The sequence below is a fragment of the Stenella coeruleoalba genome, assembly GCF_951394435.1.
Source record: "Stenella coeruleoalba genome assembly, chromosome: 9".
Taxonomy (NCBI): Eukaryota; Metazoa; Chordata; class Mammalia; order Artiodactyla; family Delphinidae; genus Stenella; species Stenella coeruleoalba.
In genome coordinates this window covers 98289166-98316495 of record NC_137155.1, presented here as the reverse complement: position 1 = coordinate 98316495, position 27330 = coordinate 98289166, and the positions used below count along the sequence as shown (strand labels likewise).

At 54.3% G+C, this 27330-nt stretch overlaps 1 protein-coding gene across 3 annotated transcripts; it reads right to left on the bottom strand.

The window, feature by feature from the left end:
* Positions 1 to 606: 606 nt before the first annotated feature.
* On the bottom strand, positions 607 to 25811 carry ZNF282 (zinc finger protein 282). Of its 3 annotated transcripts, XR_013829856.1 has the most exons (9): positions 25536 to 25811; positions 21959 to 22378; positions 15344 to 15470; positions 14722 to 14841; positions 12772 to 12891; positions 10923 to 11039; positions 9681 to 9794; positions 2155 to 4036; positions 607 to 2079 (listed from the first exon to the last, which is right to left on the bottom strand). XR_013829856.1 is itself a non-coding variant. In XM_079932032.1 (8 exons), the coding sequence occupies exons 1-8, from the start codon at positions 25698 to 25700 to the stop codon at positions 3243 to 3245; spliced, it is 1977 nt and encodes a 658-aa protein (XP_079788158.1). In that variant the 5' UTR covers positions 25701 to 25811; the 3' UTR covers positions 607 to 3242. The 3 variants fall into 3 exon arrangements, 2 of the variants coding, with proteins under 2 accessions (XP_079788158.1, XP_079788159.1); XM_079932032.1 differs by having other exon boundaries at positions 607 to 4036; XM_079932033.1 differs by having other exon boundaries at positions 607 to 4036; positions 10923 to 11036.
* Positions 25812 to 27330: the final 1519 nt, after the last annotated feature.

Sequence of the window (27330 nt, the reverse complement as noted above, 5' to 3'; positions counted from 1 at the left end):
ATAGACCTACGGGAACCTCGCTGGACGGGGTAGGGGGATGTAAGATTCTTATATCCAGGGCCCCTCTTCTCAAGAATAACCATTTTAGAGATGTCCCTCCATGACGGCTCCCTAGCGAGTCAGTGTTGGATGGAATGACGGCCATGGCCTCCCCCAAACTATTAGGGTCCCAGGATGATAAAATGCTGTTACATGTTTTTCTAACAGTAACAAACCGATGGGCCAACACTGTAAAACACGGACACAGGCTGGTTCATCTTGCGCCTGGTGTGTTTACTCATTTTTCCTTTACCCTCTGCCATCACCCAATATTCCGGGACCAGAGATCAGAGAGCCAGTTATAGCGCCCAAAGCCTTGATGGTGAGATAACTTTGTCCACCTGTGGCTCTTCATTTTCAGTGGCATCTAGCTTGAACCTGCCGTCTCAAGACTTCCTCTCTGAGGAAGCTATGCACTGTTTCTAAGGAGTTCTAAGCGGGGGGATGAGGGTGTCTGTGGCACAGCGGATCGCAGGCTAACTGGCAGCCCGTCTGTGGAAGAGTCTTGGCACTGAAGGCCCTCCGTGGCCCGGTCACGACTCACCTTACATCTACATCACCTACAACTTCATACACCCCGGCTCTAGCCAGGCCAGTCTCCGGCCTTACTGCCCCAGTTCCTGCCTCCCCGACATGTTCCATCCTCATCCCACTTTGCCTCTCCCTCCTTCCCCTGCTGCATTCAATGCATCCTTTAAGCCCCGGCTCCTCCAGGTCTAAAGGACATATAAGCTCTCAGCAGCGGATGCCTCTCAACAGGAATCTGGTAGGAAAGAGTTTTACTCTTCATTATTTTTTAAACCGATTTTTACTGCATGCATTAATCTTTTAATTAAAATACTTTTAATTAACACATTATCGGGAGGAAAATAAAAATCCACCCCCAAAGTAGGACCGCCGTCCTGCTTCGGTAAGTGGACTGCAGGGTCCACGCTGAGGATCCTCGCTGCCTGGGGGAGGTCCACACTGAGTGTCACCACCTTTGCTCAGCTCCGGGGGGGGGGGGCGTTAGAGCTCACTCTAGGACTCCCCCAGGGGCTGGTGCTGGAGGCTGGGTCGACTTGCGGCATAACCGAGGGGCACTTGGTGCGTGGGGTCCACCAGACTAGGACGCGAGAAACCAGAAACTTGGCCTTGGCTCTCTCACTCATCCGTCACTAAACCTCTTTGGGAATCAGCTCCTCAAAGGTAAAATAAAGGGACAGACTCGAGCTATGGGCTCAAATGTTTCAAACCCATGTCTCAGTAGGGATTTCTCCCCCTCCTTCATACTCTTAACAGCCCAAAGAAGCAACAAACAAACAAAAAAACCTGTTGGCCTTACTTCCCATGATTTAGGTTATGAAAATGTTGATTTTCTCCACGTGCTTTTGAAAAGCAGACTACTGCTGCCTCCCAACCAGTACAATGGACTAGAGGGTCCCCTTCTGCTCCAACAGAACTCCATTGACCTTGTCTATATTTAACTTCTCATTTTCTTAAGACTTGCGTCCTTCAAAAAGCAGAATAAAGGGGGGAAAAAATCTCAGTTAGCTGGATTCCAGTTCATTGAGGGTTTACTGTACGAAGCCACGCTGGAGAGCCCTCCGGCCTTGTGAACATGCAGTCTGCAATCTGGACACCTTTTATTTAATTTCAAGAATTCCCTTTGCACGGCAAAAAGGGGTCTGAGGAAAGCAGAGCGGCACAGATGAGGGGAAGGGCAGAAGCAGAGCGCTCACACACGTGCTCCCCAGCTGGGAGAGAAGTGGGATCGATGGCAGGAGCGGAAGTCATTCTTGACACAAACAAGGGTCCTGGGGCGTGCCACCCCACCCCAGTGCCTGGCCATGCAAGACGCAGATAGGGAGGCTGTGGCCCATCAGGACCACAGAGCAGATGTACTGACACGGGGAGTCCTCTGGGCGCCTCCCGAGGCGCCTGCAGGGTCTGGAGCAGAGGAGGGTCTGTGTCCATGTCCACGAGCATGGTCGGTTAACAGACAGCACCAGTTGGGAGGCTCAGGGCAGGAGAGAGACTGAGGCTCTCAGACACTAGCACCTACTGGCCCTGGCCCTCCTGGGAAGAGACTCACTTCCTTGATAGCTGCTCTTGCAGCAAGAGCCTCTCCCTCACCCCTGTGCCCTGGGAAACGAATAAATCATCAGGATGAGGTCTGAGCCAGGGTGCTAGCTGCCTCTGGAGGGCCAGGTCACTGCTGTGCAGTGGAAAGATGCTGCTGCACCAGGTAGAGGGACTGGAGGTGGGAGGGACAGGCTGGGGGCCGGCAGCCCTCCCTCCCGCCCAGCAGTGCCCACACAGGAAGAACCTTCTGGAAGCACAACCCCGGGCATTTTCTAGTCAATCTATTCCCCATTCCCAGTAACCCCATGAGTTGGCCCCTGTTGCTTCTGATTATTTTTGGTGGGTCAGGGGAAAGAGAGAGGAGAGAGACCAGGCCAGAGAGGTCTCTCACATGCCAGAGGTAGGCAGTGTGTGTGGTGGGGACACTGCGCTGGGGGCAGGGCTCTGGTCCCAGCCCTGCCACTCTCTTCTGTGTGATCTCGGGCAAACCATCTCACCTGTGTCTCACTTTCCTCAGCTATCAAGTCAGGAAAATCCTACCCCACGTACCTCAGAGGGATAGGCTAAGGGTGAAAATAGATAACGGATAGAAAACGTGTTTAAAAAAGTATAAAGCGCTATTCAAACGCGAGGCAGTGTTGTCATCACGGAGATCCATCCCTTAGCACGTCCCTCCTCTCACCAGGACACCTTCGCTTCCTTTTTAGGGTCTCTTAACTTTAGGACCTATTTCTTTATCTCAGAAGGGTTCCGAGACTCCCTGGTGGTTTCCCCTGATCACAATCTGTGACCCCAGAGGCCCAATGGGCACGCTAGGTGTCTGAGGGGGGGTGCCGGAAGAGGGACCTACCCGCTGTCCTTCCGGCACCTTCCCTGCGCCGGCCCCCTTGGTCCACCCTATGAGAAGAGCTGGGCTGTCCATTCAGGCCGGACAGGTCTAGGGTACCCCTGCCCCACACTCAGGGGACCCCATCTGGAGTGCAATTCCTGTTCCCGACTTCCAGCAGGTGGCGGGGTAGAGGGAGGGAAGGCGCCCCGAGAACCAAGGGCAGGATCGGATGGTGGGGCCTCAGGACGCCCCCAGGCTCGCCCCCGCCCCCTGCTCCTGCCGCCGGGCCCTTCCCTCCCCCGGCCCAGCCCTAGTCTCGCTCTGGCGGCGCCTGGAGGGGCCGCTGGGCCCCGAGGCCCGGTCCGCCGCCGCTGTGCACGCGCAGGTGGTCCTTGAGCGACTCCTTGTAGCGGAAGCTCTTGCCGCACTCGCCGCACGTGTAGGGCCGCTCGCCGGTGTGGATGCGCTGGTGCTTGAGCAGGTTCTGCTTGCGGATGAAGCTCTTGCCGCACAGCGCGCACTGGAAGGGCCGCTCGCCCGTGTGCAGCCGCTGGTGGTTCTGCAGGTGCTCCTTGCGGCTGTAGGTCTTCTCGCACTCGGAGCACTTGTAGGGCCGCTCGCCACGGTGCGTCATCTGGTGGCGGATGAGGCCCGAGTGGCAGTTGAAGCTCTTCTCGCACTCGGCGCACTCGTACGGCCGCTCCTTGGTGTGGCTGCGGTGGTGGATGATGAGGCTTTTGCGCACACCGAAGCTCTTGCCGCACTCCGGGCACGAGTAGGGCTTGCTGCGCGCGCCGTGCAGGAGGAGGCTCCGGCGGAGGCCGCCCGGGCAGCAGCTGCCGCAGCCCCCGCCGCCCCCGCCTGGGCCCCCGCCCGCGCCCCCGGCTGCCCCGCCGCCGCCCGCCTGGCCGTCCGCCTGCGCCCCGCCCGCGCCCCGCTCCCCAGGCAGCGCGGGGAAGCCGTCGTCCAGCAGCGCGCCCCCGCCGCGGCTCGGGGGGCCGCCCGCGTCCTCGGGGGGCGCCGGCAGCGGGGGCAGGCTCTGCGGGGCGGGCGGGGGCTGCGGCGGGGCCGGGGGCGGGTTCTTCACCATCAGCAGGCTGTCACCTGGGGGGGAGACACGAAGAAGCGACATGCTGACACTGCTCGGTCCAGGACTCACGCCGTCCCTGCAAGGGTGCCCCGGGCCTTAACTAGTTCCTCTGCGGCTTCCTGCGAGTCACAGGCTAGCCGGGCCTCAGCTTCTCTAAAGGATGAGGGGATTGAACAAGGCAAATGATCAAGTTCCCTGTGCTCGAGGGTTCCCCAACCCTCGGAGCTGCACAGAGCCACCAGCTGGAGAGCACCTGAAGCGGGTCAGGCAGGTGGCACGCAGTTACGATAGGAAACACCCCCAGATGCCGGGAGCCGGTGGGCAGAGGAGCGGTGCTCTGCGGAAGTCCCCTTGGAAGGCGGAATCGCCTGGAAATAATAAGACTTAATTGTATTCTGGTGTTCAGTGCTAATTTACCTACGGAGAATCTCTCGACTGGAAGGAGAGAGTCTGCCAGAACCTATCCCAGGTGAAAAGCCCGTCTGAAGGCCTACAGGAGGGGAATGCAGGGGGCCGGGCGCATAACCACCCTGCGATTTGCAGTTATGTCTCCACTAAGCAGGCAGCCTTCGGCCTTGTACTGCGGCGGGGTCAGCTGGGTTGATATGAGTCCCACCCTGGCGCCTGACCCCACCTGGCCGCGGACCACACGTGACTGGCGCTCTCCTCATCCTCGTGTGGAAGTGGCTGCCCAGCCAGCCTCCCCAGGAAGCGCCTGTCTCGCTCCTGCAATGGTGCCCTTTCCTGCACCCGAGTCTCCAGGGTTCATGGTTCTACACGACCTTGGGGGCAGTGGGGCACAAAGCCCAGGCTCTGGGCATCGGAGCAGCGATCTGAGGCCCAGGACTCCGACTTCCAAGGCACTACTGGGTTTGCTGACTGTATTTAGGAGTCTTCTCTTTCCTTCACCCTCCATCACCTCCCCGATCCCCAGTTCACAGTCCTTTCTTCCTGCAGGAGCCCCCTCCCCATCACATGTGTTCCTTATGTGACACTCCTAGACAGACTGGGCCCAGCCTGCCCCCCTCTATCCCAACCAACACTGACCAGGCAAAGAACCATTTCCATAGGACACTGGCCAGGGGCAGGGGCCACTGTAACTCTCCTAGCCTCAATCCAGGATGTCATGCCGTCAATCCTGCAGGTTTGGCTGTGGCCTCTGTCACAGCTGCACTGTGGGCCTTGCTTCTCCCTCTACCCGATTGGCTACTCTCCCTCCTTCGTGGGTGTTATTCCCAAGAGGACCCCGAAGGAAACCACGTGTACGTAAACCTCCATCTCAGGGACTGTTTCCCAGGAAACCCAACCCCAAACAATCCTAATCCTACTCTGATCATTCTTCAAACTCGGAGTAAGCACCAGACCACTTCTGTCAACTGCCTCCCTGCTCCGCCCCGCCCCCCGCCTCTGTTCTCCCTTCCTGACCCAGCTTAGCTCCTGTGGTCCCTCTGCCCCTCTCTCCTCTGTTGGGCTTGCCTGGGGGACCCCAATGCAGCGACAGCACTCAAGTAGCTGAAGGCTGCTGGAGAAGATCACACACCTCAAACCCTGGCATCCTACCCCATGACTCAGCATGCCCCAGTTTTCCACTCTCCATGGGGATTACGTCACACCATCTCCTCCCACCTCTAACATGAGGACTTTCACTCTAGAACTCACTGGCCAGTAACTGATTCAGATACAAGCACGGGACCTTGTTCTGGCTGATGAGATGTGTTTGCTGGGAGGCTTCTGGGAAAGCATCCTCACTCCTTGGAGACAGCGCAGGCAAAAAGACGGCCTCTCCTTTCCCTCTGGGCCTGGAGGTGATACTTGGAACAGCTGTGGCCAACTTGCTCCATCCACACCAAGGATGAGCGAACAAGCAGTTGGAAAGAACCTGGGTCCTTGATAATATAGCTGCGTCCTTGAGCCAACCAAGGCTAGAACTGGACTACCTCTTAGTTACGTAAGAGGATAAATGTCTTCATTCTTTAAAGCAGTTTGAATATGCAATCAATTGTACGTATGTAAAGAAATCCCAGTAAACACTCTGGACACAGAGGCTCCAGTGCGGTTCTCTGGTAGGCAGTACTGTCACTCATCGCTGTGCGGGGAGCAGGACACTCCCGACTCCACAGGGAGTAGACAACAGAAGCTTCATGCTTAGGACCCTCCCAGACCTGGTCCTGCGGATCTCCCCTTTCAGCTGGTTCTGATTTGAATCCATCCTCTTGCTCTAATAAAACTAATTGTAAGTATAGCACTTTCCTGAGTTCTGTGAGTTGTTCTAGGGAATTACTGCACCTGAGGCGTTAATGGAGACCCCTGAATTTGCAGCCAGCTGGTCAGAAGTGCGGGTGGTCTGGGGACCCTCGAACCTGCAGCTGCTGTGTAAGATGAGAGCAGTCACGTGGAGAACGAGATGCCTCACCTGTGAAGTCTGGCCTAATCCCAGGTGGTTGGTGTCAGAAGTCCTTGCAACCTGTAACTCCCCAATCAATCTAGCCCCAGGCTCTCCAACTTCAGACTCCTATGTTCATCTGTCTACTTGACATTGCTACCTGGATGTCATCTCAAGTTGAACGGGTCCAGAGGAGAACACCTAATTTACACAGCTAACCTGCTGCTTTTCCAGGACTCACCATTTCAGCAAACAGCACCCATTCGCCCAGTGTTTCCAGATCAAAACCTAGGAGTCACTCTTGTCTCCTCATCCACCACAGACAATCTATCAGTTATATTTCCAACCATCACCTCTTGACCTGGTCTCTACCCACTACATTAGCTCCTACATGGTTTCCCTGCTTCTGGCCCTTTCTCCCCACCTGACTCCAGTCAATTCCCAAACGTACGTTTTAAAAATGTAAACCAGATCACGTCACCACTGTGTTTCAAACCCTCTGTTAGTCTCCTTTCATATTAGAATAAAATCCAGACGCTAACCTGGCCCATAGGTCATACGTGGTCAGACTCCTCCTTGTCTATTGCTCCAACCTCCTGCCCCAGATGGCCTTCCTTATGGCCTTCCCTTCCCCAGCAGCCCCGTGGTCAGCTCCTTCTCGTGATCTGGACACACTCGAGTGCTTCTTCCTTTCCTGCCCCGACTCCCGGCCCCCTGTTTTCCCCGAGTCGTCACCCTCAGAGCGTTTACCACCCCGAGTTTATCTTGTTTGCGTGATTACTGTTCATCACCGTCCCACAAAAGGAAAGGCCCCTGGCCCTTCTTCACCACTGATTCCAAGTGCCTGTAGTACTGCGTAGCATAGAGCAGGCACGAGGTAAATACTTGTTAAGTAACAGAGACTAAAAAAGGCTGGAATCACTGTTTTAACCAGTTTTAACCCAAGGCAGTACGTGGGAATTTCAGGAGGCTGCTTTCAAATCGTATCCTGTGACTTGCGAGTGTGTTTTGAGTGCTGGCGTCCGGGTAGGGTGGTCTGGCCTGAGGCTCCCCACTCTCTCCAGAAGCACCCAGTAGCCACTGAACTCCAAACCCCTATTCACACTTCCTGCTTCAGTGGAGCCCCATGCACGTTACTTCTGAGTGAACCAGACTTTTTTCCTGTCTTACACTAACTGTCAGAGAGCAGAGAGTAATATCCACTCATTAATATATAAAGCCAGGAATCCTTTTTACTAAAAGGTAACGTCCGGTTAGGCTGACGTCTGACTTTGAGTTAAGCAGGACACCGGGTCTTTCTCTCTTGTTTACGGCAGGGCCAGGGAAGGGGGTTGGCGTGAACATGCATGTATTTCTGTGTTTTACTCTCTAGCCCTGCCCCCTCCCCCCTTCCGAGCCCCCTCCAGAAGACTACCACATGATGCCATGTCTTACCAAAAGTCCACCTGGTGGTCCTTGGCAACCACAGCACTAGGTGGGTTTTAAACCTCAAAGAAATCACAGGTGAGATACTAATTTCACATCCCAACATTAATGAGCGGAAGGCAGGTTCATTTTGGGAGAAAGACAAGAGGCTCCGATACGAGGCTCTAGTGACTGGGCGGGCAGGAGAAGCGTTTCCAGATACCCCTCTCTCCCAGCTCTGGGCCTTCCTTCCCAAATGCAAACTTTCTAAGGCCTCCCAGAGACAAAGCAGCACGGGGCAAACTGTCCTACGAGCCGCTCGGCATATTCGAACTGGAGAAGGAAAGCGCTTTGGTAATTTGCAGAGCCTGGCGATTTCTGCACGAGTGTCTCACGCTGTTTTCACAACCACGCAGGTCCCAGGAAAAGGCTCCTTGAAGCCCACACGCTCTTAGCCAAGTGGGAGAAGTCGGAAGGCAGCGCCGAGGGACAAAGATTTGGGCGGAGCTTCCTGGCACAATGTTTGCTGATCTGGTACCCCTGCCTTCAGGGCCAGGGCTAGAAATGGTGGCCTGAGTGCTGCAGAGGATGGGGTGGCATCAACCGCTATCGCTTCTTCCTGCCCTCACAGGCGGTCCCCCGGATGTCCCTGTCACATCCCACCCCACCAGCAGGTTAGAAAGAGGACAACTGAAATTCTGTTTTAGACAAGGATGTGCACCGTTCCTCTGCCATCCCCTGCCCATTCCTCCGGCCCCACTCTGCTCTTCCAGACTGAACTAAGTCTGTCTCACGGAGAGTGAGATCCGCTCACCTGGGTTTTAAATGTCCCTTCAGATTCAGAAACAACCCATGTCCTCAGCTCTGACATGGATTTCGAGCTCTCAGAGGGTGTCAGGAATGTGAGCAAGGAACATATGATTAACTGTCCCTTCACCACCCCAATCACCCAGAGGACATTAAGCCAGCTGTTTCAGTGGTACTGGCCCTGGCAAGGAATGTGAGCCTGATGCGACGCGTTACCTAACCCACCAACACATGCCAGAGGTCCTCAGCCAGTCAGGGGGCTTCCAGAAAGACCCAAGAGAGCCAAGTCAGGGGAGGTATTTGGCCTCACACTTGCCGGCAGAAGAAACCCCCCTCTTCCTATCTGAGCTTCAGGAGCTTCCCAGTTACTCTGGGAGGTCAGCTGCCAGGGCGCTCTGGTGCGTGTTTCCTAGTGTGTGAGCCGCCTGCTGCCATCACCTGCTGTGACACCACTGCCTCAGCTCGCTCCCAGCCTGCTCGCCTTTCCCTGTTGTGATGGGTTCAATTATATCCCCCCAAAAGATAACATCAAAATCTGGACCCCCCAAGTACTTCAGAATGTGACCTTATTTGGAAATAGGATCTCTCCAGGTGTAGTTAAGATGAGGTCATACTGGAGGAGGGCAGGCCCCTGATCCAACGTGACTCGTGACCTTATAAGACACAGAACGTGTGAAGACAGAAGATTGGGGTGACACCTCCACAGACCAAGGAACACCAAAGATCACCAACAAACACAGAAGCTAGGCAGAGGCAAGGCAGGGCTCCCCTACAGCTTTCAGAGGGAGCATGGCCGTGCCGACCCTTTGATTTCAGACTCCAGGCCTCCAGAACTATGAGAGAATAAATTTCTGCTGTTTTAGGCCACCCAGTTGGGTATTTTTGTCAAGACAGCCCTAGGAAGCTAACATACCTGCCATCCTCCAGAAGGAAAGGGGACAGTGCTTTGATACAGGCCTTCAAAAGGCTGCCATGACAGAACATCACCCTGTAAGGGGCTAGGCTGGTGAGCAACCGTCCCAGTGGACAAAACACCCAGGGGCCCCGCTGGGTGCGCCACTCACCGGGGCCAGAATCTAACCCGAGCTCTCCTTCCATGGCGTCGCGAGGGCCCCACGGGTACGGCTGCTCCTCCTGCTTTATCCAGGACAAGATGTCGTGTGCGGAGATCAGAGACTCTGTTCGGGGAAAGAAGGCAGTCTTAGAGCCTGTTGCTTTCCGCCGAGCATCCCACCGGAAGTTCGAACACCGCCACGTGCAGAGGCCGCTGCTCTGCTCAGAGGGCGTGTGGCAGTTGGGGTATCCCTGTCTCCATCCCGTCAACAGCCTCCCCAGATGGGACCTCACTGGTCCTGCTGCCGGGGAGGAGGCTGTGTGGAGGCAGAGCCAGGGCCGGAACCCAGGTCTTCTGGCTCTGTCCTCGGAGCCCCAGGGCCATCTGCGGGGCCAGGCCGGAGGGGAGCCTGGCCTCTGATGGCCCACAGGACCAAGGGAGGAGAGGTCGGCCTTCCAGATCGGCAACGGCAGAAGCAGTGGGCACAGGTCATTAATAGGAACTGCCGTGGACACTGCCGCCTCTCTGTCGGGAGGGCACTGCTTCCTCTCCTGCCCTGGACCCCTTCAACTTCCCCCCTTGTGGAGCTGTAGAGTTGACAAACGACACGGAATCCTAGATCTTACAGCTGCTTCTTTTCCTGGTGTGCGGGGCTGCATGAGACTTTGGGGTCACAACCAGCAAACAAGATGACACTGGCCTCCTCCAGCTCTGCAAGCATATGTGAACACACGCGCACACACAGTGCACACGCACACAAATGCACACGCACACCCGCATGCACACACACGCCCGCGTGCACACGTACATGGGGCCTGGGCGGGCAGAGCTTCCCTATTGTTCTTTTATGCTTCCCTTTACGCCTGGACTTTCCCCAGAAGTTTCCTGGGAGACACCTAACTACTATTCACTCAAGGAAGACTCCGGAAAAAGTAAAATTACTTTCTTTCCTTCTGTCACAGAAATATATACCACTTTTAAAAGGCTTTTTAATTATATTTCAGAAATCAGTGAAGTCATATTAGTATCAGTTCACTGACAGTACAAATTATCAGTGTGATGATTCCTTTAGAGAAGTCCTCCCCACTTCGCTAATAGTTATATGCCGAAATGTGTACAAAGTCACCACCTGAGGAACACACTGTAGTTTATCCCCTGCGTCTTTCACTGGCCTTTGACCAAAGTGACTCGATCGGATAGATTTTCTGGCGGTTACAGAAGTCATCTCCACGTGCCCCGACGGCGCGCTCACCTGAGTTGGGGTCCGTTGGAATGTCCCTCTCCGCCAACTCCTGCTGAGCCCACACGCACGGGGGGTCTTCCTGTTTGATCCGGGACAGGAGGTCTTGGGCAGAAGCTGGTGAGTCTGCTTGTGGGAACAGAGCAGCAAAGGTGTCAGGGGACACGGAAACGCCCGCAAGGTGGTGCTTTAAGTCTCTCGTGTCATGCAATGAGTTCTTTTCCCTAAACATCAGCAGTAATTATTCTAGTTAATTAAAGCTTTAGGTCAGCTTGGCCTCAGCTGCTGGAGCTTTTGCCGCAAATAAGTGGATACTACAGGGGGTGACATAACAGTGATGTCATCGAGAGAGCTTTCCTGTCCTTCAGGAGCTTAACTCCTTCAACCGAGGTTCACGCCTGAGGCCTGAGCAACACCGTGGAAGGAGGTCTTCCTCCTGCAGGGACCGTCCAGGAAAATGACACCTTCCAGGAAGGCTTTTTTTTTTTTTTTTTTTTTTTTGCGGTACGCGGGCCTCTCACTGTTGTGGCCTCTCCTGTCGTGGAGCACAGGCTCCAGACGCGCAGGCCCAGCGGCCATGGCTCACGGGCCCAGCCGCTCCGCGGCATGTGGGATCTTCCCGGACCGGGGCACGAACCCGTGTCCCCCGCATCAGCAGGCGGACTCTCAACCACTGCGCCACCGGGGAAGCCCCAGGAAGCCTTTTATCTTAACCATCTTAATGGGGTTTTTCTAAGATGTATCCTACACCCTCTTTCCTCTGCAGAGTCTATTAAATCTCATTTACCCTTTATTGCCTTCTTATCTCTTAAAGATCCCTCTGAAGCACTGTGATGCTCTCTGAGGAACTGGCCGGATGAATTGGGAAGCGGAAAGGGCTGCTATCACTCACCTATGAGTGTGAGGCTTTGACTAAGGGGGATGAGGTTTGTGGAGCTCTAACCTGTGGATAAGTAAAGAGCTACAGTGTGTTAATATATCTTGTGACGGTTAATTTTATGTGTCAACTTGCCTAGACCACAGTACCCAGATACTGGGCCAAACATTCTTCTCGATGCTTCTGTGTTGTTTTTTTTTGTTTTGAGGAGTTCAACAAGACTTTGAGTAAGGTGGACTGCCTTCCATAATGTGGGTGGGCCCCGTCCCACCACCTGACGGCCTTAATGACAAGAGACTGACATCCCGAGGAAAAGGGAATCCTGCCGGCAGATTGCCCCGGTGCTCCAGTTGGCAGAAGCCAGCTCCTTAAATTCAATCACTCAATCAAGATCTCTACACACATGCGCACACACACGCACGCACACACCCTGTTGACTGTTTGGAGAACTCTGACTAATAAATACATATCTTCTCTAACAGAGATCTCACATACAAAGTCCAGCCAGAATGCCGTCGAAGAGGAGCTATCCAGACCCCCTGACAGGACTGTGGCCGTGCGGGGCCTGACACAGAGGCAGCAGCCGTAAGTGCTTGGTTAAAACAACGAAAGCTCTTCCCACCAGTCGGGAGCAGGTCTCATGGACCCCCAGATTCCCCCACCCACGGGACCTGTAAAACGCCTCACACTCAGTACTTCTGCAGATACTGCTTTCCAAGGGAAGAAAGGAACAGTTAAAAACTGATATTACAAAGAAGAGAAAACAGAACGGCTAAGCCCAGACGTGCTGGCAACTCGTCCACGTCGTGTGCCGAGTCTGCGGCTCGTGGGAAACCCTGTCTCTCCATCCATCCTGGACCCACAATCTTCCGTTTTCAGCTCAGGCCTCTGGCCCGGCACACACGTCAGACAATGCTGGGCGCCTGCAGACCACGTTGGACTTTCCTCTGCCACCCGGCTTGGGCGGCCAGTCAGCTCACTCACCGGTGATGGACTCTGTGGGGATGGCTCTTTCCTCCAGGCCCCGCTGACCCCGGGCACACAGGGCCTCCTCCCGCTTCACCTGAGAGGACGTGTCCTGTGCAGGCACCAGGGGCTCTGCTCCTGGGGACAGAGAATCACATCGTTTGGTGCCGTTTTCATGAATGATCGTCAGCTGGACGTTCTCGGGGTCAGGAGCACGGCTGACAGCACTGGCCAGGGAAGAGCACAGGGGTCTTGGGTTTCTCTGGGCAACTATGGGGAATCCCCAGGAGCAGAAGGTCCTGGGAGCAGAGAAGCGATCGACATTCAGGACAAGGGGGTAGGCCAAGCCACAAAATGAGGTGTGGTAAGGCTGGGACAGGGTTCCAGAAACAGCCCACGCTGGGTGGGTGCTAATCAGGACAGGCCATAGGTCTCCCTCCATGTGGGAGACATTCGTCCTTGTTCTGCAGCCCAGTCAGGAAGAGTGGGCCAGACAGACAGACAGACAGACAGACACACACACACACACACACACACACACGAAGTTAGACTGGGCAAAGGGAAGCAGCCCCATCCCTTCCTGGAATGGATAAGGCACAGCATCCTTTTGCATAAAAGACAATAACATGTCTTCCATGCAGACCCCGTGACGTGACCACAGGGGCATGTTCCTCTTGTGAGGGTCTATGGTGTGATGTATAACACTAGCCCCCGCAGGAGACAGCAGGAAAGAGACTACATGAGGAAGTGGAAGACATGGATCCTGGTTTCACCTCTGCCCCCAGCCCAGAGGATGAGTCACTTGCCCTCTCTGGCTCTCAGTCTGCTTGGTCCATCCATAAAAAGGCCACAGTGGTCCCTGTTCTATCTGGCACAGGGATGGATGATAACTCAGTGAAACGGCTGAGGTTACATTGCTTTACTGTGAAAGGTTACCACAGCTGCTGACCTCACACATTTGTGGTACCTAAGACAGGGAAGGAGCCATTTAGACGAAACGTCCACAAGAGGCACATGCACAGCAACCAGGGGCTGGGCGGGGGAGGCCCAGAGAACAGAGAGCAGAACCAGGGGCTGGGCGGGGGAGGCCCAGAGAACAGGAGTGACTGCTCATGGGGGTGGGGCGCCCTATGATGAAAACGTCCTGGAATTAGATAGCGATGATGGCTGCACAACTTGGTGAACTGAATGATACACTTCACGAGTGAATTTACAGCATGCGAACTATATCTCAATAAAGACAGCAGAATGGGGGGAGGGGGCCGCCTTGAGCCACCTTCTAGGGAAGTTTCGGTGAATACACCCTCCACTGAAAAGGGAGGAAGGGCAGAGGGCCCCAACGGGTGAAGGCTCCTGGGAGAAGGCAGAGAATACAGTTCAAGGACCAGATTTCACCTGGCCCAACAGTGCTCAGGAGAGCTGAGGTCCCGAGAAGCCTCGCACCTCCCATCACCAGGTGTGACGTTCTCGGGGAACTGGATCCTCAGAACGTAAGATCTCCCTTGAATGAGAAGAAAGCTTTGGAGGGTAAGTCTGCCTGTGATGGGGCGTCTGTGAGAACGGGGCGAGGATGCTGAAGGAGACAGCCAGGCACGAAGCAGTCGGCCACGCACCCCACGTGCGCCACACAGAGCCTCCTCTGCCCACCTCCCTAGGCTGGAGCTGCACTCGGGTCTAGGGCGCCCATCAGGGCTGGGAGGCTGCAAGGCGCCCCCACGCCCCCGCTGCTTCCTCTTCTCTCCAGCTTACCTGGGCATCTCGAGCTACACGGTTCTGACCCAAAAGACAAACATCTGTGGTGCGCTTTCTGGCCCTGAAACTCTTCCTGTAGGTGACCGCCAAATTTCAAGGGCAGCAGAACTGGCCCCACGAACAACTCGGGAGAAGCCCGCCTGGAAGTCATGCAGGGATGGCGGTGCTTCTCTCCCACCCTGCCCTGGACCTAGGGCTGTCTTCGGCTGCCATCACCTGTGTCTGGATCCATCAGGATTTCTCTCTCTTCGGGGTCACGCTGCTCCCACACGCAAGGCTCTTCCCGGGGCTCGGCCTGGGGTGGAGCATCTGGCTTGGACACTGGACCTTCCGAGTCTGGAATGAGGGGGAAGGGAAGACAGGGCTGAGTGAAGCTGATCAGTGGGCCCCGATCAAGGGCGATGTGGAGCTCTCCCCTCCCCCACCCCACCCCAGCAGTCCTCTAGGTGGTGGCCGTTATGTGAGTGCGTCAGGTAATCTCTCACGAGGAACTATGAAAACAAGTCAATAGATTCCCCCGTTTCTGGTCTCTGAAAGCCAGCAGCAGAGCGACCGTGGCTTATCCAAGGCTGCTGGGAGGCAGCGCGTAGTGATGCTGTTTGGCTGTGATTCCACAATGGTGGCAGCGCAGTGTTCAGCCCTGCGGTGATAGGCCCTGTTTTTACTTTCCATTCTGTTACAAGTCATTCTAACTTCCTAGCAGGCAAGCAAATCGTTTCTTGAGTTTCCGTGACGTATAAACATGACACCTTGCCCGGGGGTGGTGCACCACGGGTCGAGAAGCATCTCACTCCCCACTCCCAAGGTGCTCGCCACAGGGGAGGGAAGGCGCCCTTACCCAGGGACATCAGGGTTTTGTAGTTCTCCTTAACCAGGTTGTTGTAAAGCTCCTTCTGCCATTCATCCAGGTTCTTCCACTCGTCCTCAGAGAAGTAAACAGCAATGTCTACAAAAGTCACCGGAACCTGGGCCAACAAGAGTTTTAGTCTGGAACCCCCTGCTCGCTCCTCCCCCCACCAACTCCCCATCAGGGGCACGGGGCCCGCTGCACCCACGGCCCCCATCCTGCCCGGCCCGTTTCAGTGGAGTCAGTCCACTCTGTTCCTGATCATCCTGTGCCTCCAGTAACCTTTTAAAAATTAAGCATTTAGGGCTTCCCTGGTGGCGCAGTGGTTGAGAGTCCGCCTGCCAATGCAGGGGACGCGTGTTCGTGCCCCGGTCCGGGAAGATCCCACATGCCGCGGAGCGGCTGGGCCCGTGAGCCATGGCCGCTGAGCCTGCGCGTCCGGAGCCTGTGCTCCGCAACGGGAGAGGCCACAGCAGTGAGAGGCCCGCGTACAGCAAAAAAAATAAATAAATAAGTAAAAATTAAGCATTTAACCACATCCTTTGTAATTTCACTTTTAGGTAAACTGGGTACCTGAAGGTAAAGCTTTTGGCATTCAGGGTGACAGAGACGCAGTAGGTTCCTGGAGTGCGTATTAGCAAGCCAAGTCCAATAAAACCCTGTTATAGAACCTGTACTTCAGTCAGGTCACCCCTAGGTACACAGTCGTGTTTTTGTCACTAAAACTTGCCCGTTGCCCGTGCTAAGGCTCCGGAATCTTGATCTGTTTCGTGCACCGCTACATCCCAAGCATCTAAAAGCATGTAGTTTGGAGTCAATAAATATTTGCTGAATGTGTTGAATAGCTGTTGCCAACACTAGGAAGGTCCCACTGTGGCCTGAGTCATCCAGCATCCAGTGTCAGTCACCTGGTGTTCAAGGTCATCTAATCTGCTCCATAAAGCTGTTATTTCAGTTCGACAAGGATTCTTGTCTGTACTCATTTCAGTCACTCACCATCATGGCCTCATCTCGGACAGAATTGTTCAAGATGGTTTCACTTCCAAGACTTCAATATCTGAGCTTCACTTCTCTGACCACATAGCCTTACCTCCTACCACTTTCCCATCCCTGCTGGACCAGCCTTTCCCTCTCACTCTGAAATCCAAGCCCTCAGCTCTCCCCAAGGCCCTGACCCTAGTCCATCGGTCTCTGTACCTGACACATGGCACCTTTGTGTGAATGAAAAAAGCAGCACTCTCGGTGTCAGGCCTGCTGGCGCACTGCCTGGCGCCCTTCATTTCTCCTCCTCCTGCCTGTGAAACTCAACCCAAACCACCTTTTCCCTTTGGCATTTTCCATCTCTCCGTCTCCCCCTTCAGGACCCCCAACCCGAAAGGAGCCCCACTCAACCCTGCCACCACAAATGAGTCTACTCTTCCCCTGCACTTGACACATCCCGAGACACACGTTCTGTGCTTTCTTCCCCATCCAGGCATCCTTAACCCCCGAAATCTGTCTATGAGCATCCTCTACTCTCTGAAACCTCATCCTGAGAGGTCATCAGCCTCCTGCTGTTAGCTTTCACCCCTTCAGACCTCTCTGAAAGGTCAGACCACCTTCCTGGAATTTCCTCCTGCTTGGTTTCCACGACCACGCTGCCTCCTGCCCACCTGGTTCACGTCTCCTGTACTGCTCCCTCTTCCTCGCCCCAGGACCATGGTTCTGCTCTCACCCTGCCCTGTTTCCTCACTTTCCCCTTGGCAGCTTCATTCTTCTCACGGGTTCAGTGGTTACTTCTTTGCAGATGACACCCTTCAGCTTTCCTTCCTCCCTTCAAAGTTCACATTTCAATAGCCTTCTGAGTGGCTTCATTTATTCATCTTTTTTTTTAAGATCTTTTTTTTGGATATGGACCATTTTTTTGAAGTCTTCATTAAATTTGTTACAATATTGCTTCTGTTTTATGTTTTGTTCTCTTGGCCACGAGGCATGTGGGATCTTAACTCCCTGACCAGGGATCAAACCCGCACCCCCTGCAATGGAAGGTGAAGTCTTAACCACTGGACCGCCAGGGAAGTCCCTATTCATCTTTTAAGTACCTCAAACTAAATGTATCCAAAACCAAGTTTGTTATCTTTTCCGACACACCAACTCCTCTGTCCCCGCTTCACCAGTCAAAATTCCAGAATCATGGTCCCACAACTGGAAATAGACATCACTCTGCAAAAACCTCACTCTGCTAGGATGCAGCAGAACTCTGAGACATGGGCCAAGATTGCAGGCAACCCACAGCCTAGCCAGACAGGAAAGAATATCCATGAATTATCCATGAACAATTAACCAATTTAATAGAACCCACGAGGCACAGAGAAGCTGAGAGACAGCAGCCTGAAATTTGAATCTGACAAAGAGAATGCATCTAGCAAGACCAAGAGTCTACAATGAACTGAAACTACTGCCAGCAACATTAATTAACATTCTCATGGTGCCGTATGGTTATGGAGGTTTTAAAATATGTCTGCAAATTCTTTGACAATCCCTTCAAAAAATAAAGCCGAATTCTCCTCCTCTTGAGCGCAGGATTGAGTGACTTGCTCCTAACAAATGAATAAAGAAGTGACGGTATACAATTTCTAAGGCTGCATCATAAAAGACATTGTAGCTTCCATCCTGGTCTCTCTTTCTGGATCACTCACTCTAGGGGAAGCCAGCGGCCATGTTGTGAAAATGCTCAAGCAGCCTTGTGGGGCAGGTCCAAGTGGTGAGGAACTAGCTAAGGCTTCCTGCCAAAACAGGCGAGTGAGCGTACTGGAAGCCGATCCTCCCGCCTCAGTCAAGCCTTCAGATGACTGCAGCCCATCAGTCATCTGCAGGTCATCAGCTTGACTGTAACTTCATGAGACTCTGAGCCAGAACCACTCAGCTAAGTGGCTCCTGAATTCTTAACCCACGAAAATTGTAAAATGATAAATGATAATTTTTTTTAGGCTGCTAAGGGTTGGGGTCATTTGTTACATGGCAATAGAGAACTACTACAATGAGCTACATAGTGTTGTCCCATCAGCGATATCAGTTAACCCTCACAACTCCACGAAGTAGGCATAGTATCATCTTCGTGTTACAGGTGAGAACACTGAAGCTCAGAGAGACCGCCTGGGAATTTACTTACTAAATTACTTATTTACACTTCACTTCTTTCCAAAGAGGAACTGAGGAGGCTCAGAGACAACACAAAACATAGCTGACCTGTGGTAGGAAAACCGGCACGTGGCAAAGCCAAGATTCAAACCCAAGCCTTCTAATTCCGGACCCCACAACCATTCCATTGTTCCGTGAGGGTAGGTGTCAACTCAAGACCCCCAACGCCTGGCCCAACACACAGAACGCGCAGCAGGGCCGGGACGCAGCACCGAGTTAAAGCAGGGCGCAGACGAGGGCAAAGGGCAGCGTGGGAGGAGATGCCACCTATGCCGCACAGCAATATGTTATATAAGCCAAACTCGACAAAAACGAGCCCCTGGGGGCTGCAGTGGTGGGGGTGGCTTAGGGAGAACCACAGCCACTGTTAGAACTCAGCTCTGCGTGGCCTCAATGGATCACCGTTCAGCACCTCCTCCGGCGAAGCCACTGGGTCGGCTACCAGATACAAAGACCAAGAAGGCCCAGTGCCTTACGTGGAAGCGTGAGCCCTCCAGCTGGAGGGTCATTCGGCAAACATGTTTTGCTATAAGCCGGGTACTGCTGTAGACACGGAGACACTGCAGTGAACCAAGAAGAGGGAAACCAACCAAGAGACAAAAAAAAAAGTAAGTATTTAAGATGACTGATGGTGTAAGTGCTTTGCAGGAAATGAGAGCAGGGACCGAGGAAAGAGTGCGCCGGGATTGGGTGGCCAGGAAGGGACAGCGGTCCAGTGACAGCTTAGCAGAACCACTGATGGGGGCGACGGGGCGGGGGCCCTTCAGTGGAGGAAAGTCCTTGCCATGGGACCGTGGGGAGCAACAAGTGGGCGAGAGGGAAAGGAGGTCGGATGGGTGGGCCAGAGGGAAGGGGCCAGTGACGAAATGGGGGCTTTTATGCTCAATAAGTTGGGGAGCCATTTGGGGGGTTTTAAGCAGAGGTGTAATATGACTGATTTGTATTTTTTCTTCCTCCTTATTGGGGGTACGGGGGCAGGGAAGAAAGCAACGAATATTTATTTTTTAGCCTCGCTGTGCAGCATGCGGAGTTTTAGTTCTCCGACCAGGGATTAAACCCATGGCCCCTGAAGTGGAAGTGCGGAGTCTTAACCACTGGACTGCACTGCCAGCGAAGTCATGACTGATTGATAATTTTAAAGGATCACTCTGGCTGCTCTGCTGAGAAGAGACTGTATGGGGTGGGGGCCCAGGATGGAGACAAGAGGACCAGGGCGGAGGCCATGGCAATAATCAGACGGGAGGCGATGACAGCTTCAACAGACGAAGGCGGGAGCGGTGGAGGTGGGGAGGAGTGGCTGGGCTGTGCATATGTTTTGAAGAAAAATCAGATGGTATTTACCAATATAGCGGAAGTTGGGTGCGAGAAAGAAAGGAGAGAAGGATGACCCTAAGGCCTGTGGCTTGAGCAGCTGGAAGGATGCTCTTGTCTTCGACGGAGAGGAGGACGACTTTGAGTAGAACAAGGTTCAGGCAGAAATCGGGAGTTCAGTTTGGTCGAGTTAAATCTAAGATACTTACTGACATCCTGATGGAGATGTTGAATTAACAGGTAGGAACGTGACTCTGCATTCAAGGAGGAAGTCTGGGCAGGATACAGAGACAGAGCGGGAGGGAAAGACTGCCTTTGAGAGCTGACAGCATCTAAAACGCTGAGCCTGGATGAAATCACGAGGGAGGGAGTGTAGAGAGTGAGCAGAAGGTCAGGACGGAGCCCTGGACCATGCCAAACACTAGAAGTCAGGAAAAGGAGGGGAAAGCAGCGAAGAAGACTGAGAAGAAGCAGGTAGTGATGCAGGAAAAGGACCAAGGGGGTGCGGGGAGCCTGGAAGGCACGCGGACAGGTGTTTCAAGGAGGGAGGGGTCTCCTGCGTGAAATGCTGCTGACAGGGCAGGGAGATGAAGACTGAGGCTTTAATACCACGGCTTTAACAACCCTTGGCTTTAATACCATGGATGTCATTAGAGCCTTGGCAAGACCACTAGGACGGAGAAGTGGCAGCAAAAGCCTCAACCACGTGGGTTCCCGGGAGAATCATCCAGTCACCAATTTCCTGGAATACTGAGAACAGAGGAACACGTTAAATGTAGACCACAGAGGATGCAACAGCAGAATCCAGAGAGTGAGAAGTTCCACAGGACAGATGGCCTAGTTTCCTCCACAGATAAACTACAAGGAAAAATGAGAGAGATGAAGGAGGAACTTACAGATTGAAAAGGCTTAAGAGACACAGGAATCACAGCGTGTGGACTTATTTGAGTTCCGATTCAGGCAAACTAACAGAAAAAAATACATAATATTTTTGGAAGAACTGAAAATCTGAACACTGACTGGATATTGGCGTAGGTTGAGATCTTTGTTACGGTAGTGATAATCTTGAGATTATTACGTTAAAAAAAGAGTCCTTACCTTTTAGAGCTACCTATTGAAATATTTACAATTAAAACGCCTGCTGTCTGGGATGTGCTTCAGAATAAAACGGGAGGGGGATGTGGGTAGGGAGTTAGATGAAACAAGATTGTCCAAGAGCTGATAACTGCAGAGGCTGGACGATGGATTCATGAGGGTTCATCACACAATTCGATCTACTTTGGTCTAGGTTTGAATTTTCTATAATAAAAAAGGTTAAAAAAGGGAGAGAGAGACAATGAAGAAAGAATTGGAGACAGCAAGTAAAGACCGCTCAAAAGAGGAGCAGAGAAATGAGGCACCGCTGGAGGGAGTTTTTTTTTATTACAGAGATGGGCGACGCTGCAGGCGGGGATGAGCTAGTGGAGAGGGAGGAGGTGACGATGCAGGGGACACAGGGCAGATGCTGCGTGACTTCCTGGAGCAAGTGAAGGGGTGGGGTGCGAGCCCACGGTAACAGGAAGGCAGAGGACACGCGGCTGCACGTGGAGTCTCCGGAGGGTGACCCCATCTTCTCAGGGGCGTGCTGACCGAGCCCGCAGGCTTGATGAGCCGGGGACAGCAGGAGAGAAAACGGAACAGGAAACGGAGCATGAATTCTGAACTGTGAGGAGGGCCCACCGGAGGGCGGTGGCCACGACTCAAGTGACCCTGGTTGGCGTGGTCTGGGTCAGTCCCCAACCATTCAGAGGAGCAGACACGAAGACAACCAATGACAAAGGGTCATTTGCAGGTGCCAAGGGGAAAACCCAAGCATGAGGCGCTGTCGGAATCTGCGGACGCCCAGACGCCTGGGGAGGGACACCTGCGGGCTCCATGGGGAATGGCTGGAGGCCAGCCTCGCGGCGGTGGAACATTCCAGACGAAGTGGTTAGAGTGGAGGCAGGCTTTGGGAAGAAGACACTTTAGTCAGGCAACAGGGAGCCAGAGACGCCTGTGAGAAGGCCTGACAAAAAGAGCGCTGTCCACGTGGGCTGGTCCTCTCCGCCATCCCTGCCCCTGGGGACCACCACTTACCTTGGGGACCTCGCCCTTGCTGCCCGGGGGCAGCCGCAGGACCCAGAAGTTCCTGTTCCTCAGCAGGTTCTCCATGTTCTCCAGCCGCCTCTGCAGCAGCCCGTACTCCTGCAGCAGGGTCCCCAGCACCGCCCACTTGCCCTCCATGTGGTTCCCGAACTCCACGGCCGTCTTCTCGCAGTCGGCCAGCTTCTTCTCGGCCGTCCCCGTCCGGCCCTCCAGGTTTAGCAGCTGGCTGGCCTGGGCATCCACCTTCCTCTCCACGGCCTGGATGGCGGCCACCACGGTCCAGAGAGAGATCTCTGCTGTGGGCAGCTGGGGCTCTCTCATCATGCGGTCGGGGAAGACGGGTGCCCTATCTGGGAAGGGTGGGAACTGAAAAGGCATTGGTCGCCGGGCGTCCATGTCCCATTCCTGAGCCTGTGCGAGGAGGGAGAAAGTGACAGCGGGGATGAGACCCTGTGTGAGGAGGCAGGGTGGCCTGAGAGCAGGGGACAACTCATCAAATGCCACAGAGTCTCGCCCTCCTGCCAAGCGCCTGCCTCTCAGGCTATGGTGTTAACGTGCCAGCAAGAGCTCGGGCAGCCACCCACCCAATCTTCCCACTTCCCACCTGCAGGGGTCAAGCTGGCCACTAGTTTATGACCCCACCTTGACCCTTGAGAGGTCAAGGCTGTGGACCCCAGCCTAAAATGTCACGAACCACTTTCCTTGGCGAGCCCATCTGTTTTCTTCGTGGGCTAGACTTAATGATGAACTCTAGAGCTGCCCAGTGTTTGCTGTTTCAAAGTAAAAATTTTCATGTCAGTCATCTGCCCCTAATCTTCCCAGCGATCTCTAAGCAGGTTAGGGCAAGAATGATTATCTATCTCTGCTTTAAAGATGATGAAATAGAGCCACAGAGAAGTGGCCGGTCATTCCACAGCATCTCGCTGCACTGTCAACTGGAGTAGTTCTAGGTGCTGCAGGTGACAAAAAACACAGTTCAGGTAACTGGGCTGCCTCCCTTCCCAGCAGGGCTGTGGCCAAGGGAGACACCAGGAGCCCGAGCAAGAGAGCAGACGAGCAGCTCTGTCTCCTTATGTAAGTACGTATTCATATTTTCCAAAATAAAAGTGGGTTTGCCAAAAAATGTCATTCACTGAGGAGAGGAGGAGGGGACATCTCTAAGAGGAAGAGAAGACCTCCCAGCCCCCTCTGCTTCCCAGGGGGGAGGGGTACCTGATGGTCCCGGCCCTCTGGTACTCCCCCAGTTCTGGGTCCTTACCCTGGAGGGCGAGGTCCCCTGGGTGCAAGTTAGGAGCTGAGCCCTGTGACCGAGAGTGGGGTGGTCACTGTGCACTGGTGACCTGGGAACTGGCCCCATACCATACCAGCTACCCAGGGCTTACTGGACAGCGGGGCTGAAATGGCATCTCCTTGCCACATGGGACAGGAGGAGGTGTCATTTTCTGTTCTCTCCGTCGCTGCTGAAGAGGCCCTCAGGCTGGGCGAAGTGGAGACCTATTATTTAGAGGTGCGCTGGGCAGGTAGGGACAGGCATGCTCACTGCCCTCTCTAACTCAGAGCAGCTGTGACAGCCACAGAGGAGCATCACCCAGCTTCCAGGGAATCACTCCTGACATGGGAGAAAGGGCAGCAGGGTCTGGGCCCCAGACCCTGCTCCATAAGAGGCAGTAATATTTCCAGCAAAGCCGCGTACTGGGGCTCATTCAGGCATCATTCCAGCCTGGCCTACAGAAGGGGGCAAGGGCTGATGGTGGAAGTTCAGAGAGTCACTGGGCCCAGTTTACTTTTTGCAGGTGTTGGGGAAGAAAAATTTTCCTTCTACCCTCCTAGGTTCTTCGGCTGCTCTAATAGGCGAATTGACATAAGACAGATTAACATGAGAAAAACGAAGTTTAAAAACATGTATTCCGGGGCTTCCCCGGTGGCGGTGGCGGCGCAGTGGATAAGAATCCGCCTGCCAATGCAGGGGACACGGGTTCGAGCCCTGGTCCAGGAAGATCCCACATGCAGCGGAGCAACTAAGCCCGTGTGCCACAACTACTGAGCCTGAGCTCTAGAGCCCTCGAGCCACAATTACTGTAGCCCTTGCCCCTAGAGCCTGTGCTCCGCAACAAGAGAAGCCACCACAATGAGAAGCCTGCACACCTCAACGAAGAGTAGCCCCCGCTTGCCACAGCTAGAGAAAGTCCGTGCACAGCAATGAAGACCCAACGCAGCCAAAATAACTAAATAAAATCAAACAAACAAACAAAAAACAGGTATACCTCCTGTATACCTGGGAGAGACCCAGAAAACTGAGTTACTCGCCAGAATGGCCCAGGCCACTACCTTAAATACCATCTTCAGCTAAAGACAGATGATGTTGGGGGGTGGAGGAGTCAGTCACAGGAGGTGACCAGGAAAAGACCAGGACACAGGGTGTACAGGTTTATGCAGACGTACGTCCTTGCCTTCTCCGCTGGTGAGAGTTCTTAGAGACACTGAGTCACGCTCCTCTTCCTGGTAGAGCGACGGAGATTTCTCTTTTACAGAGGGAACTCCTACTTGGTTTTCAGAGCTTCTCCTGTGCCTGCAGCTCCTCTAAAATAACCATCTTAAAATAATCCTTATGCCAAAGAGGCATATTTTGGGGCGGCAAGTTCCGCTTCCCTACACAGGTTTGGAGACCTAAAGCTGAAAAATGATCAAACAGGACACGGCAACTCCTGGCGGACTTGTCAGAACCCGGCTGGCTGAGAACCAGGCCAGGGACAGAGGAGGCTCCGCGGGGTCCAGCCCAGGGTCAGCTCCCACACTCTCCTCCGGGCAAAGCTATCCAGGCCTCTCTCAGCATCACGTCCTTGTGTTTTACACACCGCTCTAGAGCTCTGACTCCGGAACCGAGATCCTTATGGACCTTTACGAAATGACTGGTGCCTATTCTCAACCCCAGAGGCGCTGATTTAACCGGTCTGGACGAGGCTTGGGCGTCAGGAGTCTTAAGCTGCTCAGGTGCTTCTAATGTGCGACCAAGTTTGCCCACCGCTGGATGGAGGGCAGAATCGCCTCTCAGCGGCCCCTTCCCTCCATCACAGCCGGTGCCGGGGAAAGGTGAATCGCTCGTTATGCTCGGTGAAAGATGGCCATACAACGTTTAAAACATCTTTTCGTCAGAGTGGCCGCAGTGTGACCTGACGAGGTACGCTGCGCGCCCACGTCGCCGGCCCGGCGCGAGTGCGGCCGGCAAGCCCCTCGGCAAGCCCGGGCCGGGGTGGGTGACGCGGTTACGGCCCCGCCAGGGCCCGGGGACCGCGCGTTCCGGGCCCCCCGCCCCGCGGGGCCTCCCCGGGCGCCGGCTCTGGGCCCTGCCGGCACGCGGCCTCGGGCGCCCTCCGCTCCGGGGCGCGGGCGGGGCCTGCGAGGGCGCCGGGCCGGGCCTGTCGCGCGAGCCCCCGGCGCCCCGGCCCACCCGGCCTCCGTCCCCGCCCCGCGCGGCCCGGGCCCCCAGCCGCCCGGCGCCCACTGCCCTGCGCCCCGCCCCGCCCCCACGGCAGGCGGGCGGCCATGGCGCCGGCGGGGGTGCACCCACCTGCATGGGCGGCATTCCCTCGGCCATTTCCCCGCGCAGCGCCGGCTCTTGGTGGCAGACCTCCTCCGGGGGCAGAGCCTGCGCCCAGCTCCAGCTCCCGCTGTCCAGCCCCAGGCCCTGGATGCCCAGCTGCTGAGGCTGCGGCCGTGTTGACACAAACTGCATCCTGGGAGCGCTGTTCCCCGCTCGGGCCGGCCAGGGAGAAGAAGAACGTTTTCCAGGCGCCTTCCCCCTCGCCGGGGCCGGACAGCTCCATCTACAGCCCGTAGGAGCAAACAGTCCCCTTCGGCGGCGCTCCCCGCCCCTCCGCCGCCCGCGCGCCAGCCAATGGCCTCCGAGCTCCTGCCCGCCTGCGGGGACCAACGGGGCCGCTCCGGGGCCAGGGGACCACCGCCGCCCCCAAAGTGACCCTGCGCGGGTATGCCTCTCATACCTGCCTGTCCTAGAGTCCCCAACAAGGCAGGCGGGCCCTGGGGCTGGATTTCTGTTAATTCGGCTAATATTTATTGGGGATCCCATCCCAAAGGACCTGACCCTTTTGAAAAATTGGCAATTGTCTCCAGACTCTTTGTTCTGGCCTTTCCTCTTGCCTCACTCCTTTGCAGCCTTCACCTCCCCACTCTCCCTCGTCTCAATCCAAATTTACCTGGATCAACTCCAGGCCTTTGCATTGGACTGGATGACAGAGAAGTGCTGTGTCAGAAGAGGGCCACACTCTTCCTCCCAGGTAAGGTGCACTCACAGCATTTTAACAGCAGCCTCTTCCAGAACCTTTAAATGTAAGTCAACGTCACTTTGAAACGTCAGGCCAAGTCAGAGGAGGAGCGGGAGAGAGGACAAGGTAGGCTGATGGAGAAGAAATGGGAAGGGGAAAACTCATTCACTCATTCCACAAATATTTACTGAGCACCTACTATGTGCCAGCTGCTGCTTGGGCAGCGGGTGGGCTTTGCAGTTTGACATACCTGAGTTTAAATTCCAAAATCACCACTCATTAGCTGTAACTGTGAGCAATTTCACTTCTCTGAGCTTCACTTGGTCTCTTTATATATAAATGAAGAAAATAATGTCTATTCCACAGTTACAAATCAAATGAGAACAGTGCTTATAGGCACCCAACAAAAGTAATTACCTCCAAAAGGTAAGTCCTTGTAATTATCCTCAAAATAGTGTCTGTCTTCCTAAATGACTAGTCCCTATCTTGTTAAGACAGAGATCTCCAAGGCTGATTATCGCCCTGGGTAGAGGCAGACCTTCCAGAGGGCCACCCCCGACTAGTACTCTTTTGTTCCACTGCATTTAGTATATGAAAGGGCATTATTGGTCCAAGTGAGACATGTACTTAGAGCACCTGTACTCAGAAGGACAGTCATCAAGTACTTTCTCTGCTAGGCATACTTCCGGGATAAAGAATGAGTATCTCACAGACTTAATACTATTCTCAAGGAGCTTACAGGTTAGCAAAGGTTATGTTCCCAGAAGCCAGTGATTTTCTTCCCTCTGTTCCTTGGCCATAGGCTGCCCCCGATTGTAAATATCATGTCACTATTATTAGAGGAAACTGGCAAGTAAAAGCTCTGAAAAGCTCCAAGTAAACTCATTTCCACCAGTGAGACACATTTCAGAGCACACATTCTGACCTATACATCAACATCTTCCCTTGTTCCTAGAGATGGAAGAGAAGCTAGGTTAGTCCCAAGCGTTTAAGCTATCTTTTCAATATAAAGTAGTTAAAATTACTTCCCTTCCTAAGCATTAAACTACTTATAACTACTTCTCTTTTTACACAATAAGA

Coding starts and splice junctions, on each gene's coding strand:
- ZNF282 (XM_079932032.1), bottom strand. CDS start 25,700: ATGCAGTTTGTGTCAACACGGCCGCAGCCTCAGCAGCTGGGCATCCAG. Junction 15,471..21,958: donor GCAAGGGCGAGGTCCCCAAG/GTAAGTGGTGGT, acceptor TTGTTGGCCCAG/GTTCCGGTGACTTTTGTAGA. Junction 12,892..14,721: donor CCTGATGGATCCAGACACAG/GTGATGGCAGCC, acceptor CTCTGTCCCCAG/GAGCAGAGCCCCTGGTGCCT.